Consider the following 22,841-nt stretch of genomic DNA (forward strand, 5'->3'; position numbering starts at 1 on the left):
CGGGGTACGGTTAATGGACTTATTCGGGGAGACAATAGTGAAAAATTATTTTGGCCCCGGAAGGCCTTGGCCCATGAGTGGCTCCGGCGCGGTGGATTACCGAGACTACCCTTTACGCGCAAAACATTTCACCGATCTGCCCCCCTGATGTCTTTCTTCCCCCACAAACCTCCCTCCCTTCTTCCTCTCTCCGAGGTCTGAACTCCCACCCCACGCAACCATCGCAAAAACCCCACTCCACCTCTCACCTGCTCTCTCCGCCGCCGCAGCGGCGCAGCGCCTCCACTCTCACTCGCTCATCCATTCCCTCCCTCCTCACGATCGAGAATGTTCTACTCGCACCAGCTCCTCGCGCGGAAGGCTCCGCTCGGCCAGATATGGTGGGTTTGCTTCGCTCTCCGCTCCTCTCGATCGCGTCCTTTCGGCTTCTCTTCTCATGCGCCGTTCTGCGGTGCTCCGTTCTATATTGTTTTCTGCGATTTCTCTGCTCGTTCCGCTCCGAAATCCGAATGTTCGCCACTTGGTTGGAGTTGATTAGGCCGCTGATTACTCCGCTTTTTTTTTTCGCAGGATGGCGGCGACGCTTCACTCGAAGATCAACCGGAAGCGGCTTGACAAGCTCGACATCATCAAAATCTGGTGAGCGAATTAGTCCGAATCCAGTTGTCTCTGATTTCTTCGTTTCGAACTTGACGGTTTTTTTTGGGGGGATTTTGTGCGTGTGGTTTTTGGGTTAGTGAGGAGATTTTGAACCCGTCGGTACCCATGGCACTAAGGCTCTCCGGAATTCTCATGGGTGAGTCCAGTTTGCTTGTTGTCTCCATAGTTCCGATCGCATTTGTTTGGTGATATTTTCTGATGTGGGTGCTTGCGTCGTGGGAGTGTGAGTAGGTGGTGTGGCGATCGTGTACGAGAGGAAGGTGAAGGCTCTGTATGGTGAGTTGCTCCCTGATTGCTTCTCTTTTGTTTCCATTTTTTTTGGATTCGTTATAGACTCAAACTGTGTGAGATCTTCTTCGCAGATGATGTGTCTCGGTTTCTGGTAAAATTCGAGTTCGATTTTCACCTAATTTTGGTGCCTCCTCCTTGATCCATTTGCCTGTCTATGCTAACATGGTTCAGATTACGCTTGTACTAACTCCTCACACAGATTGAGATCAACGAGGCATGGCGGGTCAAGCCAGTCGCAGACCCCACCGTACTTCCCAAGGGCAAAACCCAAGCCAAGTAAGTGCCCTCTTTGTTTCCATGACCTTCTAGGACTAGAAGTTTCTAGATGTTCTGTGCACGGTTTTGGGTTCGAGGGAAGATTGAAGAACATGCTATTATGTTGGTGACCGAGGGGAGTTTGCTTTTGTTTCCCTGCTGCCAGGGATTGTGAGTTTGTGTGTGATTTTCACCATCCGATGCTAATCTGATGGACTCGTCATTTGACACAGTTGCAAGTTTTGATATGTCATCAGCTTACTTGGTTCTGATTAGAACATGCTGCATCTGTGTAATGTTGATTTTATGATGATACTATCTCCTTGCAGCATAGTACATTGTTATGTTTTCAGATGTACCTGATGTTGTCATATGACTGATTGTTCTGTTCTACCTGTTGTCTATTGGCGGTTCATGGGACCCTGCTGTTACTTGCCTCTTGTTGTCTTGCTGACTTTGGTAGCAGCCGATGTCTGTATTATGCAGGAGTACTATTCTACAAATGATCTGTGTTTCCTGGCAGCATAAATTTGTCTGTATGTTGTTCCAGTATATGTAGGTCCTCTACATTTGTAGGGTGATGAAGGGCTTTTGCTTCCCCACAGTGTTTCCTCCTCTCTTAATGAAATGATATACAACTCTCTTGCATATTCAAGAAAAAAAAACTGGAAGGGCATTAGGCAGTTAGGCAGGCATTGTCAGTGAGCGATACATGCTTTATGGGGATGAACATTTGACTTTTTCTTGGGTGTCAGTTACTGGTGCCAAGGGAGCAGGTCTGAGGGCCGTCTGGTACTTGAGAAATGTTGCTATCTTAGAGTCTAGGGAATTCCATCACCTTTGGGAACCGGAGGCAAACATTTCTTAATCTTGTATCATGCTCGAAGGACTGACTCTTGTGGGTGTACCATTTCCTTCCATTGTGGCCTGCATCTGATATGTAACCATGTGGCTGTGCCATCATCCCCTTGATCCCTTCGGAACTATGTTCGATAGTTACTGCAATGTTCACGTGATGTTGATACCTGTACTGTTGCAATGAGTTTAACCCTCTTGGAGTCCTGGATAGTTCCTCTGAATGATTGTATCCCAAGGGTCTTTTCAACTTACTTTTGTAAATAGCATAGAGTGGGTATAAGTTGGTGGATGGAGAATGATATTTTGTACCAAGAGTAAAACAGTAATGGTTTGCTCATCTAAACTTGGGGCTTCATGCAGGTATGAAGCAGTAACACTGCCAGAGAATATCATGGATATGGATGTGGAGCAGCCCATGCTTTTCTCAGAGGCTGATACTACAAGGTTCCGGGGAATGGTAATCCCTGTAATATGTATATTTCGGTGGTGTCTGATTGTATGCATTGAAAGATGGCATTAAGTTATGAGCAATAACCACGAGATAGTCTTGCTTTCAGTCTCCTGACTTTTGCCAGATTGTCTCTATTCCTCTGAAATCCGTCATGCATGTGCAGCGTTTGGAGGATTTGGATGACCAATACATTAATGTCAACCTAGACGATGATGACTTCTCGCGCGCTGAGAATCATCACCAAGGTTTTCATTTCTTTTCTTATGAATTACTCTTTGTGGTTGCTTAAGAGGTGTACTTTCTGACTGAAATATGTTATCTCAGCTGATGCAGAAAATATCACCCTGGCTGATAATTTCGGGTCTGGGCTTGGAGAGACTGATGTGTTCAATCGTTTTGAGAGGTGAAGCAAAATTTTATTCTTCTCTTATTCTACCATTCATTTTTTGCACTTCTTGTTCCTTATTTTGGCCAGTACAATTATTCATTGAGCAATGTTACAATGTCACCAGATTCGACATAACAGATGATGATGCAACTTTCAATGTCACTCCTGATGGACACCCACAGGTTCCAAGTAATCTGGTTCCTTCTCCACCTAGGCAGGAAGACTCTCCTCAGCAACAAGAAAACCATCATGCTGCCTCATCCCCTCTTCACGAAGAAGCTCAACAAGGTCAATTCAAGCACATGGTTTGGTCTATTTGATCCTAAATTTGGAAAGGGTACTATCATCCTGTAAATCGGGATTTTTTTTCCAGTTTCCATGCCAAAAGACAACAATTCTCATCTCTGTTTTTTAGCATGCCACAGATGCAAATGATATTTCAAACAAGTAAAACTTCCATCCAAATATATCTCAGTGAATTTATGATTTGATGTAGTTTCTTCAGGGATATGAACTTGATGGTTATGTCAATATCTCTTAACAGCTAGATATTCTATCTTATCATATACTCTGCTATATTATGTTGGTTAAGAAGCTAAAAGTTCACTCATCATCTCCTGTTGCCTTTCTACATTTCCAACGGTTGGATTTTCGCGAGGCTAGGTAGAGATGCTGAGCGATTGCCATTGAATTTGCTACATGTTATGTCATTGAATTTGGCTTTTGTCAACGGGATAATAAAACACATTGTGTAACTTGTCACCATTCACACTAGTTTACTGACTGAAATTCAATTTATATTATATTTGAATCTTTTCTACTTGCTAAACAAGACTTGCATATAGCCTCTTCCTCGTGACTATCTGTACTTCAGTTTGCTATATCTGATATAAGTGCTGGACATGGTTTGGGTACATTAATATGTGCCATAGTGCAAGTGCCTTGTTGCAATTACTGACAACTTTTCTGCAGGGGGGGCATCTGTAAAAAATGAGCAAGAGCAGCAGAAGATGAAGGTTTGTGATCAAGCGAGCCGTTAGCTTCAGGAACATCTAGATGAAGAAGATAATTGTTTTGTTTGATATTGTTTAACCAGGGTCAGCAACCTGCTAAATCATCAAAGAGAAAAAAACGTAGGAAAGATGATGAGGTGATGATGGATAACGACCAGATAATGATCCCAGGAAATGTATATCAAACATGGCTGAAGGATCCATCAAGCCTCATTACCAAAAGGCACAGAATCAACAGTGTATGTAATTGCTTTGATTACCTAATTCTGTGTAGAGTTTTGTAACTATGCAGAATTTTGTGAACATATCTGATGTTTTGCCGTGTAATATTGCAGAAAGTTAATCTTATTCGGTCAATCAAGATAAGAGACCTCATGGACTTGCCCCTCGTTTCTCTAATATCTTCCTTGGAGAAGTCACCCTTAGAATTTTATTATCCTAAGGAACTTATGCAGCTTTGGAAGGAATGTACTGAAGTCAAGTCCCCAAAAGCTCCATCTTCAGGTTACTACACAATTTGTAGTTTTCTTTCACCTTTCTGGATCACCAAGGGAACTGTAAGTTTTTTATAATTTAATCTGCTAAGTTCGAACTGAAAAGGTTGCAATCTTTTTTAAAGGAGGGCAGCAGTCATCATCACCAGAACAACAGCAAAGAAACTTGCCTCCTCAGGCATTTCCAACCCAGGTTATTTCTAAATTTATATGTTTATGGAAATGATTTATGCTAGCTTTTCCTATTGAGCTGTAACATTTACATTCATTCTTGAACTTGTCTGATAAGTGGTTCAATTTGCAGCCTCAGGTTGATAATGACAGGGAAATGGGATTTCACCCAGTGGACTTTGCAGATGACATCGAAAAACTCCGAGGAAACACTAGTGGGGAATATGGAAGAGATTATGATGCTTTTCACAGTGATCATAGTGTTACTCCTGGAAGTCCTGGTAAGTACAAAAAACAATATATTTTATTTATTTAGACACTGAATGACATCAGTCCTGCTGCAGGGCTAAGTCGCAGGTCTGCTTCAAGCTCTGGTGGCTCTGGACGGGGATTTACGCAGTTGGATCCAGAAGTACAGTTGCCATCCGGAAGGTGAGTGTTGATTAATAGCAACCTTCACTAGTTTTCTGAAATATGACTTGTTCCTGGAATAAATAAAAAGTTATCCGTGCAAACTTTTGAAGATGCATGTCTTTATACTGGAGCCTCTTTGGTTTATGTTCCAAAGCATCGAAGTGGTTAGTTGTCTTATTGATGAAGTGTTAGGCAAGAAGAAAAGGAAACGGAGATTGTTACCCCCCCCCTCCAGCGGTAACCGCTGAAAACCACGTGAAATTCGTCCTCAAATATTTGAATTAAAAATCGGCGGTTTTGCGTTTTCGGCACAGTAACCGCGATATTCGCGCGGTTACTGCCAATTGTGTAGCAGAATAGAAACACTCTTAAAAAAGTTTAAAAAAGCACTTAAATGTGTGTAGAAATTGGGGATAATTAGAAGAATATATAGGATACTTGCAAACCTAACTTTTGGGTGTAAAATACAAAAATTCTGCATGACATTTTCTATGTTATGGACTTCGAAGCAATTCAACATTTCGTAGCATAATAATTCAACAACAACAATTCAACAACCTCACATTTGAAAGCATGTGCCGAGAGAGAGCGATAGAGATAGATGAGAGGACCTAGGAGATATTTTTCCCACTTATGGGACTTAATGGGCCAGATAAACAGTGCAACTGTGCAACCTAAGGTCCATTACATTTTTCTTTTTTCCATTTTCTAATGAACATTCGGTTTTACCCTCAAATTTGAATTTATCTTACTCTTTTTCAAAAAATTTCTTCACTGTCTACCACTACAAATCAAGAAGTTTTTTTATTTGTTTGGAATTTTGAATTTGGGCAAAATTTATCAAACCCTACCACCGGTAACCCTTACTGTACCCCCGCGGTAAGCGCGGTTACCGGTGGTAAGGGAAACCCTGGTCTAGGCTACTTGACTATCAACTATCAAGTGGCAGCTTCCTATCTATGGTCCTTCTATTTTCATAGAGGTCTTAGTACAACTGCGTGAGGTCATTGAACAGGTCCAAGAGGCAGCATTCATCTGGAAAAAGCTTTGGGAACCTCGATCCAGTTGAAGAAGAATTCCCATTCGAGCAAGAACTTAGAGATTTCAAGATGAGAAGGCTTTCAGATGTTGGGCCAACTCCAGGTTGACTTCTTTTCAGTCCTTATTTCAAATGATTCTATACAAAAGTGTGGAAATTTATTTCCCCGTCATCATACCGATTAACTTTTAATTTGGTCACAGACCTGCTGGAAGAAATCGAACCTACTCAAACCCCATATGAAAAGAAATCCAATCCTATCGACCAGGTCACACAATCAATCCACTCGTAAGTATTCAACTATACATTATGTTTGTTCCACAGATTACAGTAGATGTATACTCTGTGATCATCAAACTAAATCCATCCAGGTACCTCAAGCTACACTTTGACACCCCAGGGGCCTCACAGTCTGAATCATTAAGTCAGCTAGCACATGGGATGACTACAGCAAAGGCTGCCCGACTCTTCTATCAAGCATGCGGTATGAGTTCTATAATCCCAATGCGAGTCAACAGATGATGCAATCGCTAGAGTAAACATAATGTTAACATTTCATTTGCTGGTTTGATGGTTATTTATAATTTCCGTAAGTTCATTTCAACACTTGATAAGCCATGTGTACTTCCTTTCCATATTGCAACTTTGCAATGAAATATTCCAACCATTGTTTCAAGTTATGATATCACCGAAACCTTTTAGGCTCATTACGTTTTTCCCAGGCTTCTCTCATTACATTGACCAAGTAAATATAATAAGTTCACTTTATTAGTTCATGTAGTGTTAAGGGAGGAAAACAAATGTGCAATAGCACTATTTCCTGAGTTGGATAAGTGGGCAACACCTAGTTTGCTTAGCCATAGACAGATGTTGGAAAATCTTGAAGAAGTACCTTGGAAATTCAATCGTACATCATTGTGGCTATGTATTTTTTGTTTCTTTTTCAGATTGTAGCCATGTTTGATGGACGAGTTAGTGATTTTAACTATGTCAATAATGGTTATGTTTCTTTTCTCCCTCGATGAGAGAGGATGAGGGCCTAACACCATGTGTGGGCAAGATCGGTGTTCACAAAAGTTTGGTTAGTGTTTTATATTCTTAGCTTTACTGTTTAGCGTGGCAGTTTGATGTTTTTAGGTGCTTGTATGTGTTATTATTGGTTCAGTACTTGTATTTACTGAGGACCCTTTGTTCTGCAGTTTTAGCAACTCATGATTTTATCAAGGTTAACCAGCTGGAACCATACGGAGACATCTTGATCTCGAGGGGACCAAAGATGTGACATCCTAAATGTTTAATAGTTGGACAATTTTCTGCTGTTGTGGTTCTTGCACATCTCGTGTTATGTATGGTGTTTAAGTTTGCACATGAAGTTTAGAAAAACTTCGAAGGAAGGCTTGTAGGTACGTTGTATTGGGGCATGTATTTAACACTAGTTTTGTGTAGGAAAGAAATTTTGTAAGTATGCTGAATGGCTTGATAGCTGGTGCAAGGTTAAAGTTATACGATACCTTTCTTTCTGTATATTTAAGATGATGAAATAACTGGTTTTACCTCTTACCTGGTGTTTGATGCACTTTCTTGACAATTACGTGTAATTTTTGAACATTCAAATTTACATATCTTTTTCCCTTGAAATTTACATGCAAATTTACTTGGTAGGCAACATGGGTAAAGCATGCCTATTACTTCTCCCATCTTTATTGTCATTTGTCATTTGTGTTTCAGAATATCTTTTTGTTTGAAATTTCCATAATTTTCATTCTAATATTTTTTATTTATAAATTATGCTCCTACTTGAACTCCTATAGTTATTTTTCTATTTTCGAAATTTATTTTGTTTACAATTCCGAACTTTCGATTACAGCAAAATATAGGGCTCTCCAAACCATGTTATCTTTTCATACCATACAACACATGCATCCATTAAATCATAATTTAAGTTGAAGAAAAATAATCTCACTCATAACTCACATTGTAGAACCAAGAACAGAAACAATCACACATAAAAAGCATACATCAATCCACACATAGAAGGTTCAAGACACAAATAATGAGTTAAAGTCTGATCACATAATAGCCCATTGAAGTCTTACACATAGCAGTCCAACCATAGTGGCATTGCAAGCATAGAAGCCACACATAAGTTCCCTACAAGTTCAAGCCTTACAAGTAATGTCCACCCACTGGCAGCACATTCATAATAGCAAAAGAACTAGATAACTCATCCAACCACCCTACATTGATCCAGTAAACTTGTCACTAATGAACATAGCAACCCAATGTAACTTGTTTTCGAATGGAAGTCCATTAAAAGCTCTAGCAATGTGAGGGTTAGCCACCAAATAAGCATAGTAAAATGATAAGTGGATGTCCTGAAAACCAGGAAGGCTTTTCAGGGTGTCAAATAAACCTACCGGCAGCGTATTATCTGGCTCACCAGCCTTCACTATAGCAGCAGCAAGCTTGTCACCCACATTGGTGATTGCCCTAATCAGCCCATCATCTTCACTTTCAATTGTTTTGGCCTTCTTTGGCTTGCTTGCAGATGAAGTTTCAGGATCAAGATCAATAGTGGTTGGAGCACGATTCACCTTTTCGTTTTCAGTTTCTACATCTTCAGTACCAAGAACTGAACTTGAGTCCTTTGCAAACTTTCCTGTAGCCATTGTGCTCCCAAAGATTGTAAGCATCTCACCATAGTGCAAAAGAGGTTTGTTAAAAAAACTCAGCATCGGTCTTGTGATCCTATCATGTAACATATTTAACAAAATAAGTGCTTGCAACAAAAATGAAAATTCTATAGAAATTTTCATGGAACAGGAGAGTTTATACCTTGATATATTCATTGTAGTGCTTAGCATCAAGAGTAATAACAAAATTAACTTCATCCCAACCAGCAGCACTCACTTTCCTAAGCCTGTTCATCTTTGTGAACTTCTTTTGCCATGTTTTCAAGTGATTCTTAATCTGATCACCGGTAAAATTAGTACAAAACATCTCATTGAGAGCCCTCGCACATGGATTGAGATGGGCCTGTTTGAAGCCAGAGGAAGTCCTCGTCCCACTAGCCACAAGATTGGCTAGATGAGACAACATAAAAGAGGACATTGCAGATGTCCATGAAGCATGGTTGCTTCCTCCCTTTCCTTTGCTATCCATTTCCTACAAGCCATAATATGTCAGTGTTATGGATACCACATACCTAATAGTAGTCAACTACATCTCAGCAGGACCCACCACATACCATGTCTTATACGGAAACTGATTTCAGATATGGAGGGAGTTCCGGATAAGGAAAGACAACCAGAGTTCTACATGGAAACGATAAGGACTACTCGGATTGTATCCATGGGACACCTATGGGTATAAATACAAGACCCCCTAGGAGGAGAGGGGACAAGACAATGGACGACCACCTCAATAGACGACCACCTCAATCAACACCCACCACAATATACGGAACAACAGAAGCCAACATACACCAAGACAAGATGCCGGATATCGACTTTAAAGATAGGCATGACTAGTCCCCTACGGTGTCTCCGGATACTGTCAGGAGAGACGAAAGCGCTATCTCCGATCTCGCCGGGCACGGATTCGAGAAGGAAGGCTACCCTGTTATCGACTACGAGTCAGATCTTTAGACCGCCATGTCGACAATAGTTAGATAGGCTACCCCACATATTGTACTGGTGTGATTATGGTGAATAAAGAGCAACTCAGGGTAAGTCTGTCAGTTAGTATATGCATATTCTGATATTACAACAATCTATATACTCCCTCCGTCTCATAATATAAGGGATTTTGAGTTTTTTTTTCATTGTTTGACCACTCGTCTTATTTAAAAAATTTGTACAAATATAAAAAACGAAAAATTGTGCTTAAAGTACTTTGGATAATAAAGTAAGCCAAAAAAATAATTCCATTTTTTTTTAATAAGACGAGTGGTCAAACAGTGCAAGTAAAAACTCAAAATCCCTTATATTATGGGACGGAGGGAGTACATTGATAACGTCTCCTCTATGATATATTCCCTCCGTCCCTAAATATTTAACGCCTCTGTCCCTAAATATTTGACGCCGTTGACTTGCTAACTTTTTTAAACATGTTTGACCGTTCGTCTTATTCAAAAAATTTAAGTAATCATTAATTCTTTTCCTATGATTTGGTTAATTGTTAAATATACTCTTATGTATACATATAGTTTTACATATTTCTTAAAAGTTTTTTAAATAAGACGAACGATCAAATATGTTTAAAAAAATCAACAGCGTCAAATATTTAAGGACGGAGGGAATATATGCTGACTATATTCATTTTGTTGCCCCGGCCTTTACGTGACATATCGGGTATCATTAAGGGCCGGTTTAGTTCGCGAAAAGAAAATTTTTTGGTGTTACATCGGATATATATTTGATCGGATGTCGGAAGAGTTCTTCGGACACGAATGAAAAAACTAATTTCATAACTCACATGGAAACCGTGAGACGAATCTTTTGAGCCTAATTAACTCGTCATTAGCACATGCGGGCTACTGTAGCACTTATGGCTAATCATGGACTAATTAGACTCAAAAGATTCTTGCAATTTCTTCCCTAACTGTGCAATTAGTTTTTTCATTTATTTATATTTAATGCCTCGTACATATCTCCAAATGTGATGTTTTTGGGAAAAAAAATTAGGGAACTAAACAGGCCACCTGAGCGTGGCGGAAGGGGCGAGCACTGGGGCGCGCGGGGCGGTGGAATTTTGCAAAAAACCCTTCCGGTTTGTGAGTAATTCGGTATAAGCCCCTTACGAACAGTTCCTGTGAGGTGGTACACTACGCATAGGCCCTTCGGAAATCCGTATATTGCACGCAAAGGAGAGATAAATCGAGAATAAGGATTGTTCTCTAAAATGCGGAAGACAAGGGGCTTTTTCAAAAAAACTCCGCGCACTAACCCCCGGTGACACCCCCTCAAACCCTAGCCGCCGCCGCCTCGCGTCTCCTCCGCCTCCCCATCGCGCAGCCACCTCCGCATCAGAGCAATTTAATAGTATAGCCCACTACCGGCTCCAATTCATCTATAGCCGATCTAATAGTCAATTCATACAATAGTTGTTCACTATACTATTAATATATAGTCCCACTTGTCATACACACTGCATCTTGAAGTCCGTGTTGTAGCTGGTTACAGATCTGTAGCCCGCTGCTCTTCTTTCTTATCTTTTATCTCATTAAAATATATTTATAGCTGGCTAATAGCATGCTATTGTACCTGCTCTCACCCTGTCACCATCGTCGTCCCCGTCACCGAGCGCCGCCGCCTCCGCCTCCGCCTCTACCACCCCCTCGCGCTGCCACCTTCGCCTCTGCCTCCTCTGCCTCGCGTGGCCGTCGCCGGGCGCGCCGCCTCCGGCTCACGCCGCCGCTGCCGGCCATCGCCTCTGGCCGCCGACGTCCGGATCCGACCTCCCATGTGTTTGGGGGACGCGGATCTGACCGCCGCAGCGTCGTCCTCCGCTATCGTCGCCATCGCCGAGCGTCGCCGCTGCATCCTTCGCCGCACCTCCGTCATTCACCGCCAAAGACCGCTGTGAGCGGTCGACCTCTGGTGGAGCCGGCCGTCATTGCCGCAACCTCGTGGGCTACAGGACGGTTGTCCGTCGATTTGAGGAGGGAGAGGCGGCAACAGCAATAAAGAGGGGAGAGGCCTGCCGGCGGCTGTATGGTGGAGAAGCGCCGCCGCAGCCCGCATCCCCTCCTCTCGCCCCTCCCTCTCCGACCCGGGCGATTCGCAAGCCGCCGCCACCGCATGGGCTCCAGGAACCACCATCGTCGTGTCCCCTGGTCTCCTCAATCCTCCTGTGCGCCACTCATGCCGGCGAGATGAGATCGGATGCCAGCGAGATGAGATTGGCGGCAGTGGGCAACTCCAAGAAGTCGAGATTGAGGGCTCTGGCTACCGCCTTCGATAACATCTGGCCTGGTGCTGCGCCTGCCTCGGCATATCTGGCGATGGTGTCGACCTCAGCGATGACATGGATTGCGCTCCGACATTTGTGGCGGATCAAGCACACATCAATGGAGCCCCACTTCTCCTCCCCCACCAGCAAGGGCAGATGGAGGCGGTGTGCGCCGGTGGCTGTAGATCAAATGACGACCTTGACGATGAGGCAGCCACGATCTCGTCTTCCCTGCTCAGTTCTTATTCTCATTCTCCCTGCTTGCATCATCCTCAAGCTTTTAAACCAATGCTTAGCTGGCTCCTACACTGAGCGGCAATGGTGGCACCAAAGTGCTGTCCAGGTGATCAGTTCGCCTGTGGATTTGTTGTTGAAAACACCACCAGGCAGCACGTGGTGGCCGATGGTCGCGCTTCCACCAACTTCTTCAGAGTGTGGATCCAGTCTTGATGTTGGGGAGCTACTACTTTTCCTACAGTCTTGATGTTTTGATTCATTTGGAGTTTTAGTTTGCTGTGCTCTGATTGTGTATTTTTCTTTAGGTTTGATCAGCATCTTCTGCTCGGTGCCATTCCATTCCACAAGACCTTCTGTTGAAGGAGCTTGGAGTTTGCAGTGTCGTGAACTGAACAAATCCTACGAGTGGCTGGTTCCCATGTGCCTGTAAGAGGTAGTCACACAACCAAATCGTTCCACTATTTGACCAATACGTGGGCTGAATAATATGAAGAAGTTCTGTCAAGCAAGTATTGCAGCATTTGTTTATTAATTCCTTTCTGCATGTATTGCTCCTGTTTATTATTTGTTGGTTGCTCTGATATCATTGAGGTGGACATGGCCTTGTTGTAAAATACGTTGTGCATATAGTGCAATCAAGTTCCAATGGTCTCAGTGGTGCAATATTGCAATGTGAATAGAGCAATTACTGAAGGTGTCACTGTTTGCCATATAGATGTCCACTGATATGATCAATGGTTTGAGAAAAATACTCAATATCTTTTTATTTCGCTGACGGTTCAGCAAATCGTTGTTTGTTAGTGCATTGTTATTACCTGGCTGTGATAATTAAGGTAGATTAAAGAGCCAAAGGTTATTGATATGTAAACTCCTCGTGGTTAACCTAAATGACAAGGTTAAATGAACCAATGTTCCAGTTCAAAAAAAAAATGCTAATTAGGTATTGAAATGTTCGTGCAATACAATCTGCTTGTTTTACATGTAACTGTACATTTGATCTATCTTTGCATGTTGCCTACTCAGGCTGGTGCTGTTTTTATGTAATTTACAAGTTATGTGCAAATTTCCCTAACTTTACATATCTATGTTTGTAACTGCTGCTCATGAGAGGATGTTCAAACAACTACCAGTTCTTGGTCACATAACTGAAATTTGTGTTTGATCACAGGTTCCTGGAATTGAAAGCCTGGTGTTACCAACTAGAGATTATCTTTGTATACCATAATTTGAGGACCTTTGCCGTGCGGCTGACTTCGTTCAAAGTAAGAATCTACTCAAAATGCATATCCTATAGTACGACGGAATCGCTGTGTATGTTCCAGTTTATTTTATATTGCACTGTTCATTGCAAGAGCAGAGACCAAAATTTGTGATTCGACACATTTTGTTTGGTACTGGTTTCTATGTAGGAACAATTATTTTTATGTTTGTTGGTTCCTTCAACTGTAATAACTATTTTGTACAATGCTTCGTTTGGTTTGTTTGAAACTCTTGAAGCTTGGCTGAATATGTTTCCACAGTGCATAAAAAAGTAACTAAAAGACTTTTTGCTTGCTGCATGGGGCAGACCACCGTTGGCAGGCTGCTGGGCAAGCTAGGATTCAGGAGCTTGGAGCTGGGAGGCTGATATTATCCCTCCTGTTCTCTGCTTCTATGGCTGGCGGAGGATGAGATAAAGTGGAGTTGGGGGCAAGTGAGGGCAGTGAGGGTATGAGGCTATGAGCTACCTCATTATTTTTCAGGCATTGCCTGATTTTCTCCAATTGTTAACTTACATGCCATTCTTTAGTTTTAGAGTGTTTATATAGGTGTAATTCACTCAATATGTATTTATATTACTCCTTTCTTGGGCAAATCTGTAGGAACAGAAAACGGGTATTTTCTTTATGTGCAATAGTAAATTATTGTTTTATAGTGAAATTGATAAGGCAACTGCTTCTAATTTGCCTAAATCAGTCATTGCTTGGTTAAAAAAAATAATGACAGCATGGCAGACAATTCTGAAGAGACCATATATCTTTAGTTTGATTCTAACAACCATCTTTTGTTCTGAACTTACGATATTTAGCCATTGATTAGATTTTCCATTCATCTATGAATGTTTGGGCTCACCATTAATTTGTTTCATTTCAGTGACCCTTATCCGTGAAATATTTTTCGCTTCCTCCCACTTTGTTTTCTCCACACCACAATCCATGTGTCATGGTTGATGCTGGTTAATGGTTGTATTTCCACTTTTTTATTTTGGGTGAAGTCTTCAGTTGATTTGCATATTTAGAAAGTGTATATAGTCCGCTAGAATTTCTTATGATTCTTTAGAAAAAACATATTCTCTTTGCAAAATTATGTATTTAATTTGGTTAGTTCAGGTAGAGGGCAGAACTATATACTATTCCATTTGTAATACATAAATTGCTCTAAAAGCACCCCATTTATATTTTTCTATTATAAGTATTGACATCACATGCATTCTTACTCTTCCTCAATTTATGCGAAAGATTGATTTATTTTCCATATGATCGTAGATAAATATTGGCATTGTCGTTATAGGATATATATAATACAATGCTCATTCTATATTTAGCCTATCTACACGTGATGGCTAATTTCTGTCTTGTGCCATGTGGAGGTGCTTCAATTGAAGTGGGTTCAATTCAAGTCTATGTTTCATATCTATTTTTTGCTTGCCATTCTTTCGACATGATTAAGTGACATAATAGTTTTGCGGAGACAGTATTTCTAGCTCTATTTTGTTAGTTGAACAACCTCATATATGAAATTTCATCTGAGTTAGTGCTATATGACCGAGTTGTAGCTTATTCATTATGCTTGGAAATTCATAGTGAAATGGAGATTCACTTGCAAAAGCGTGTTTGGGACCTTGGGACTGATATCCAACTATCAGCATTTCTTATTATCTTGTATAATCTGGTTATGGTACAAGATAAGACTAATGCGAGGATGAGCTTTCTCTTGAACATTTCTGTTTGAACCACCTTATGTATAATCTGATCATGAGCATTGGTGTTGCATATTTGTTTCTTGGGCAAATTAAACCAATTACTATTTATGCATAAGTTGTAAATAGCATATGTTGGCTGTAACAATTCAAAAAATGTAGTACTTAATGCCATTGCTTGTCAATTTAAATGTTTGAATATAGACACCTTGTGAGAGTGATCCATTTCTGCAAACTGGAAGAAAATGACAAGCTTGTGCTTACACCCTTTGAGAAGAACGTTGACATCTGGAGACAGCTCTGGAGAGTCCTTGAACGTAGTGATCTGGTGAGTAACGCTTAACCTTCACTATCAGTTTCATCCATCGCTCTTGTGGTTGATTGCTTGCCAGTACTTATGATACTAAAACCAAGCATTTCTCCAAAAAAAAAATAAGTAGGACATGCATTTTTAAAGGCAATGCTTTGCAAATTTTGGCTCACATAATGACTTTGCTTTCAATGTTCCGTAGTATTATTGCATTTTTTCCCCTGGAAGTGCTACTCTGTTGTGCTCAATCATATTTGCTTTTACTGGATTAAAGAGTAGAACCTCTTTGGATTATTTTTAGTTCCTAATATACTTACTTTTATTCTCTTTTCTTCCATGAAACTGGTGGTGGTAGTCAATGCTCGAGATCCCTTATTCTACCGCTGTCCTGACCTTGAGGTACTTATTATGGTTTCTGGGATAGTACATTTCACATTCAAGCAATATCTAATACCTATAGCAAATGAGTTGCGGCTTCTCCCTGGTTAATGATCAATGCTCACCTATCACGCGATGTAGTAGCAAAATTGCTCGAGAAATCGTATTCATGTATTCTCCTTCAGAGATTATTTTTCAGGCATTGCCTGCTTTTCTCCAATTGTTAACTGATGACTAAGTGCTTACCTGTAATACTAAATATTTCAAAACTACAGCTTTCACCTTTAACATGCTTACTCATTCCACTAATATATCTAAGGGTCATCAATTAACAGCTATCCAATGTAATTAACTCCTACTTGCATTTCAGGAGATGCACTGTTCCTGCTTTTCAGTTCTCTTTTCCTATAGCTCGTCAATAGTTACTTCTATTTTGCCTGTCCTATCACTTTGGTTTTCATGGTAGGATGAACATAATGGATGTATTACAGACAAAAAGAAGAATCATCTGTAAACTATACTGTGTCCCAGTAAATAATGCTACTTCCTTATTGTTTACCTTCATATTTAGCTCCTTCCCTTCACTTAACATTGGTAGAGTTTTAGGCTTTGCTTAGCAAGGCAAACCTGCAGTGTGAAAGGGAAAGCAGTGAGGTCTATCCTTATATCATGCTTATATCATGCTTACTATGCTTTGTAACTTTGCTTCCTGAACTGTGTGCTCCCAGAAACATGGTGCTATTAACATAAAAAATACACTGATCAATGTACTGATGAATTTCGCTGCAGTTAAAACTAGCAATAGTAGAGCATTAGTTTACATGTTGTGCTTTTGTGCTGAAGAGGAAAAGTTATTTTGTAGATAGTTCCAAGATTGCATTTTTCTGCTATTTAAATCACAACGGAGTTGCCAATGATAATTTTTTTTCCCAATGGTGTGACATTATCTATTGGTTCATTTTTCTGATAACTGACATTTCTATAGGGCATTGCTTTGAAGTTTTTTAAGCTATCATGTTTGCCAGTCCCAATTTTCACATTTAATCCTGTAGTACTGGTAAATTTTTAGGTCAGGAATTGATAGTTCATACATATTAGCGTATTGTTACCTGGGTAAATTTTGCTTGCCAGTTGAAAAATTACATCCATGGGATTGTCTTGTTTCACTCGAGATTTTTTCTTACTTTCATTTTTCTTACAATTTTAGTAAGCTGCTACTATGCTTGATTTAAGTAAGATGTTACTAAGGTATAAGTCATGGTTAGTCTTTCACATGGAAAATTCATGAGCAGCGGCATTAGATGCAGGTAGCGAATGGTATGATGGAAAGAAGAGGATCCAAGGATGGTGGCAGATCTGGAGCCAAGGTCGATGGGGATGGCCAGGGCATCGCGGCGGCGGACCCCGGCAGAACGACAAGAGGTAGAGGAAGTGGGCGGCCAATCTAGGAGGCACACCACCCGGGTTTGTTCTTGGCACCTTTCAATGTTCTACTTAATACACTTAGCGCACATAATTTACAGATTGAAAAGAAGCATGTTTTTCTTACTGTAATTCTACATCTATTTGTTCATCATATGATTTGTCTACTCACTAAAAAGCATATTAATGTTATGTGTGTTGTTTAAGTGATCATTTTTTATTTCCATTTATCTAGGTCATATATTGTTCTGCTCCACATCTCCCTGTTAAGCAGAGTGCCCATCAGCGGTCACAAGTTTTGCTGGTTAATTGCGATGCCTGGTTGGTTTAGCTGCTGGTGTTGCCCAGGTTTCCAAGTCCAGCAGCTGCCATCATCCAAAGGCACTGGCTTGGTCTTTGCTATGCTCCTCCTCCTTCATCAGGTTGACACATATGCTGGAATTATTTTTCGTGCGTTTGTTCAATATATGTTGATGTTACTTCTGGGAAGGCATCAACTGATATATTAGTGATCACCTACTACTGTATGTCATCGACCTCCTCTATGCGAAAACAATCCCCAAACTCGAGAATCGCATGCTTCTAATAACAGCAGAAACATATATGTATTGCCCTTAGTGCAATAGTTAAGTTCAGTAGATATATCCTATCTGATGATTTCTCCATAACTTCTATTTTTTTTTCTTTCCATATTTTGCCTGGTCATGTACTCATGTACTGCTAAATAAGTTTACTGTATACAAGTTTAATGCATTTCGCAATCATATGTCTCCTTTGAAAAACTCCGAATTATAGAAGAGGAAAAAAAGGGATCTGGTTGCACCTTACAGTCTTATGTCTGTAATGTTCAAGTATTTCCAGAATTTATGAGTAAGGCATTAGTAGTGGCCACCCTTCATGAAGCAAAGTAAAATAGTTAGGTTCTCTATCAGTTGAAGTTGTCTGTAGTCCCAATAAATCTGACAATGGTCTCACCTTTATTCTAAACTTCATTCTGAGTTATAGAAATGTGGCATTTAAAGATCCATGTTTTTCTACAATGCTTAATTTCTTTTTAATCGTATTTAAGTGATATTTAAATAACTCATATTGGATTATGCAGCTCTCATATTAATACAATCTTGGAACCTGTTTATGATATATAATGCATCAGTGTTTTGCAACCTCGATTCTTTGATAAGATGGTGGTTATCAATGTTTGTGGTTTGCTCTATGCATTTCCTCTGCAAATATTTATAGTTAGATGTTTTACTCTATATGTTAATTGACTGTGTACCACTTTTCTCAGGTTCAATGAAACCATATAATAGTACGATTGGACCAGATGAAACAAGGGAAAGTAAAATTGGGCATAACATTCTGTTACATTAGAAAAGGGATTCAATGGTGCCTGCTCGTTGCAATGGATCTAAACTAAATATAGTTGAAGTTGTAAACTAGAAAGAAAAGGTATCCCTAAACCTAAATAGACACATGCATATACAGATAAGTAGCTAACAAAATGATTTAATCATTTACAATATTATTCATCATAGACTACTACCATCACCACCACTACTTTCTATATATCAGTAAGATGGGGGCCCTCTGTAGATTGATTAGTCGTTGAGATATTCATGCTTTTCTCACTTTCAGTTTGAGATATCCTAATATTAATTATTGCATGAATGGCACAATAGCTCCTCTATAGCTTTGCTTCCACTTATAATTTACTGTTATCTTGTATGGCTACAACTTCAGCTGTGAGGATAGATGGGTAGCAGGATTGAATGACATTACTTAAATGGTAAAAATCATATTTTCTGGTTGATGTGTTGAATGTGATTTTGCATGATATATATTACTAGCTGAGTAAATTTTGCCCACTTCTAATTAGCTGCTAGCTCATAAATAAACATCAATGGAATTTTGGTGTTCCATTATCACTGGTTGACCTATTAACAGTTTTTCCGTGCTCGGGCACTTAGTGCGGTAAGGTTTTATTAGGGTATGGTATTTATCTGCATGTGCTTCTCAATATATGATTTCATTGGCTAACGTATGCTTTCATGTACTTATTTACATTCCAACATGTTTGGATTCTTCAGAATATGATGGGATGCTGAATGTAATCTTGAAAAGTTGGGCCCATTATTCTTCAGTTGTCCTATTTGCAAAAACCCAAAGTGTATAGCAATGTGTACCAGGGATTATTTTTCTATTAATTTTGGGTTATTATGTAATGAAAATATTGTATATTCATGTGAACCATGAGTCTCTAATGAACCGAAATTTCAACAGAGATGCTCTACGTTGATAATAAAGTGTCCATCTGTAGTAAGATATTTACCACGGACGAAGCAATACTAATTACGATGCTATTGATATCCACAACTGTTGAACTGTAATCTATGATGTCACTTATCAAATTATCGTAGATTTCCCTCATCGTAGATTTTAATCCGTGCAGGCGGCGCGCAATGGCGCGCCCCAGCCTCTAGTAACTACTTAAGGCTCAAGACAGCAAAGAGACGTTTGAACTTGGCTGTGATTATTCCAGCCGTTGTTTCAGGCTACTTCGTTGCCGAAATGATTGCGTCGAATTGACGAAGATGAGGTTTAGAAGCACCGGCGATCGATATGAGAAACATGCAACCAACCTTTATGATTATGTATTGGGTACCTTAAGTTATCCTTGGTAATGTGTGGGCGGCTGTTGTTTATAATTAAGCACCTTAAGTTATCCAACTCTAATGTAGCTAGCTTCTGTTGAACCAAAGGCTAAATTTTTATCTATTTATATCTTGAAAAAAAAAAGTATGTTCGCGAACGGTGTTAATAACGTGCAGAGAGGCAGAGACACCATCAGTAACTGTAAGCTGATACGGGGAATTTAACTATTTGTCACTTTTAGGTTTGACAATTATCAAAATACGAAAATACCCTTCTTATGTTTTTTTTTTTGCCCTTTCTTAAGAGATGGTCTTAACTATTTGCCACTTTTGCCCTCATGGCAAACTCGGGTGGAAAAGGTGTGGGACCCACTCGTCAGCCTCTTACTCCCCTTCACCTCTCTCCCTGATGCGATTTTATGCTTCTGATTGTGATGATGTAAAGTTCAATATTTTATACTCTCCCTGTCCCATAGCAACCTAGGATTGGCGAATCTGAACAAGTCTCATGTCCAACAAATTTTGTGATATTATGGGACGGAGAAAATAGAAGGGAAATGACCCAATTTAGAAAAAACAATAGAGCAACCATAACGACATAATATGCTCAAAATGCAACACGGGAGAATAAAAATGGAATAAGTTGAAATGCAATTTACAATAAGCCAACAATAAACCCATTCATTCAAAATAAACAAAATAGACCACCCCTACTTTCTAGTACATCCCAGCGAGATGACTCTCATCCATAAATATTAGTGGTAGGTATAGGCATGGTCTATATCTCCACAAAATTTCAAGACCAAATTCAAATTTGCTTGCAAGATACAAGAAATACAAACTTTGCACGGATAGTGATAGGGAAGTTTCATGCAAAATTTGTCTTATTTTAACTTTCCAAACGAAGTTGAGTTTGGTCTTAGAAATTTGGTGAGAAAGAGATCATGCCTATCCCTACCTTTAATAATTTCTTCGTGAACATAGAGAAATCGAGTTTTCATAGGTTCAATTGAACTGGAGATTTCTCCAGAAAACGAGAAACTATACATGCAGATGCTCATGTCGCATAACTAAGTTAATCAGTCCATTTTTCTACAGCGGAACTATTTCACCAAAAGAAGTGATAGCTTGTTTTAATCCCTAAAAACAACTGCCATTTTTGCTTCCTGTCGTACAAGCTGTGTTCTAAGTTGAAAATTTATGGGATGATAGATGGGATCAGAACCTATGTTACAAAAATTCCCATAGCTAAAGTTCAGGGGAGCAAAGCTTACCTTTTTCCTGTAAACAGGTTCTTTGATTCGATTATGTTTAATTTGATCGACCTAGATTACTAGTATTTGCTTTCCAACAATCACGTACTATGGGAAGGAGCCAACTGATGAACTAAAATTTTCTTAGCGTTGCTCACATATTAACAAACAAACAATAAAATCATCATCTGGCCTGTAACTCCTTAACAGCCGTCCCTGTAACCAGATCTAACGGTACAATGACAATATGCTCTCAAATGACCCCATAAATAAAGAAAAGACCAAATAAGCTGAAATTTAGTTTATCTATAGTACTCCCTCCGTTTCAGGTTATAAGACGTTTTGACTTTGGTCAAAGTCAAACTGTTTCAAGTTTGACAGACAAATATAGTAATATTTATAATACTAATAATAGTTTCATCAAATCAATAATTGAATATACTTTCATAATAAATTTGTCTTAGGTTGAAAATGATACTATTTTTTTCTACAAACTTGAACAAACTTAAAGCACTTTGACTTTGACCAAAGTCAAAACGTCTTATAACCTGAAACGGAGGGAGTAGAACAAGACTCGGGCTAAGCCAACAATAAACACATCAATTAAAGTAACAGGAAGTAAAATGATACAGGCTAGTACTCAGACTTACGCTTTAATGTCTGCTGCTACATAATCAGGGTAATTGGTTTCACCCAGAGAAGGCAGGTGGTAGGGTTTTGTATAAGAGAAGAAAGTCCGGCTGGCAAAAGGAACCACACCAATTGTTGGGTGGTTTAATTTGGTGGCTGCGTGAGGGCTTTGAATAGAATTCAGGCACTTTGCTTGCTGCATTGGAAGGCAGTATAAGGAAATTAATATTTTTTTCACCAAAGGCATACAAGTTCACTCTTATATTGTGGAAAAATCAAAATTATCAGAAATTGCATAGATGTGAGAAAGGAAACAAAAGAAAAGGCACCGCCTTGTTCATGTTTTTTTTTAAAAAAAAGAAAAAAAGGAAAGGAAAGGAATTATAAATTGGCCGGTTTGAAAGTGTAAAACTAGTGCTAGGCAAAGAAATTGAGTAATAGCTACTTACAGAGACAGGAAGGCCATGGTAATTGGGAAGCACCGTGCTAAAACGACGGAGAGCATCGTGGATAGCAGAAACGTCTCCTCCTTGCTGAAAGGAGGAAAAGAGCAATTATGTTCTTCCCTGTTGTGAAAGAAAAATAAAAAATTTGAAAGATTTGGAGGAGCGTGTATACATACAGCGGAGGTAGGACGATTAGGCATCGATCCGGACAGCACTGAAAATTTCTGAAACAAGAAACGCCTAGACATGTCGGCGATCTGATCCGTGCGTCTCTCTGCTTGGAATTTCCGGCGAGCGCTTGCTGCTTATAAGAAAAAAAAAGGGGCTAAAACCAAAAACAAAACGAAATCAGTCCGAGATGTGATCGAAGCAGGTCAGGTGAGGTGCAGGCCCCCATGAGATTGAGCAGCAAGGAATCCAAATCGAATCTCAACAGGGAACTTAAAGACACGGAAAGAAAGAAAGCTGACCTTAGCAGGTGCAGGGGGGGAGGATGGCGCCCGGCGGCGGCGAGGACTGAGCACGGGCCTCCAAACCCTAGCACATCGCGATTGGGGATCGAACCCAAC

General features: G+C 40.0%; 2 protein-coding genes and 1 long non-coding RNA gene across 6 annotated transcripts; 2 read left to right on the forward strand and 1 right to left on the reverse strand.

The window, feature by feature from the left end:
- Positions 1 to 192: 192 nt before the first annotated feature.
- On the forward strand, positions 193 to 7,594 carry LOC4339720 (sister chromatid cohesion 1 protein 1). Of its 4 annotated transcripts, XM_015782607.3 has the most exons (21): positions 193 to 380; positions 571 to 639; positions 738 to 796; positions 892 to 936; positions 1,023 to 1,042; positions 1,151 to 1,227; positions 2,425 to 2,521; positions 2,679 to 2,760; positions 2,840 to 2,918; positions 3,028 to 3,191; positions 3,876 to 3,919; positions 4,000 to 4,155; positions 4,252 to 4,420; positions 4,536 to 4,603; positions 4,715 to 4,862; positions 4,926 to 5,013; positions 6,011 to 6,138; positions 6,238 to 6,322; positions 6,406 to 6,518; positions 6,982 to 7,115; positions 7,234 to 7,594. In XM_015782607.3, the coding sequence occupies exons 1-20, from the start codon at positions 328 to 330 to the stop codon at positions 6,996 to 6,998; spliced, it is 1,761 nt and encodes a 586-aa protein (XP_015638093.1). In that variant the 5' UTR covers positions 193 to 327; the 3' UTR covers positions 6,999 to 7,115; positions 7,234 to 7,594. The 4 variants fall into 4 exon arrangements, with proteins under 4 accessions (XP_015638093.1, XP_015638092.1, XP_066166495.1 ...); XM_015782606.3 differs by lacking the exon at positions 6,982 to 7,115; XM_066310398.1 differs by lacking the exon at positions 6,982 to 7,115 and having other exon boundaries at positions 2,849 to 2,918.
- A 494-nt stretch (positions 7,595 to 8,088) lies between these two features.
- Positions 8,089 to 22,512, reverse strand: LOC4339723 (uncharacterized). Its single transcript, XM_066310400.1, is given in 6 exon segments — positions 8,089 to 8,760; positions 8,762 to 8,782; positions 8,870 to 9,199; positions 16,430 to 16,497; positions 22,276 to 22,359; positions 22,449 to 22,512. Coding segments are annotated over 4 exon segments (873 nt in total). The 5' UTR covers positions 16,463 to 16,497; positions 22,276 to 22,359; positions 22,449 to 22,512; the 3' UTR covers positions 8,089 to 8,271.
- LOC107281087 (uncharacterized) lies at positions 11,308 to 14,182 on the forward strand. Its single transcript, XR_010741327.1, has 4 exons — positions 11,308 to 12,437; positions 12,529 to 12,656; positions 13,392 to 13,485; positions 13,791 to 14,182. It is a non-coding gene; the product is annotated as an uncharacterized lncRNA (long non-coding RNA).
- Positions 22,513 to 22,841: the final 329 nt, after the last annotated feature.

The sequence above is a fragment of the Oryza sativa genome, chromosome 5, assembly GCF_034140825.1.
Source record: "Oryza sativa Japonica Group chromosome 5, ASM3414082v1".
In the NCBI taxonomy this organism is placed as follows: domain Eukaryota; kingdom Viridiplantae; phylum Streptophyta; class Magnoliopsida; order Poales; family Poaceae; genus Oryza; species Oryza sativa.

Excerpts from the sequence above, each read along its gene's own strand:
- LOC4339720 (XM_015782606.3), top strand. The coding sequence starts at position 328 with ATGTTCTACTCGCACCAGCTCCTCGCGCGGAAGGCTCCGCTCGGCCAG. Across the intron at positions 5,014-6,010 it reads GTACAGTTGCCATCCGGAAG|GTCCAAGAGGCAGCATTCAT; the intron begins GTGAGTGTTGAT and ends GTCATTGAACAG. Across the intron at positions 6,139-6,237 it reads AGATGTTGGGCCAACTCCAG|ACCTGCTGGAAGAAATCGAA; the intron begins GTTGACTTCTTT and ends ATTTGGTCACAG.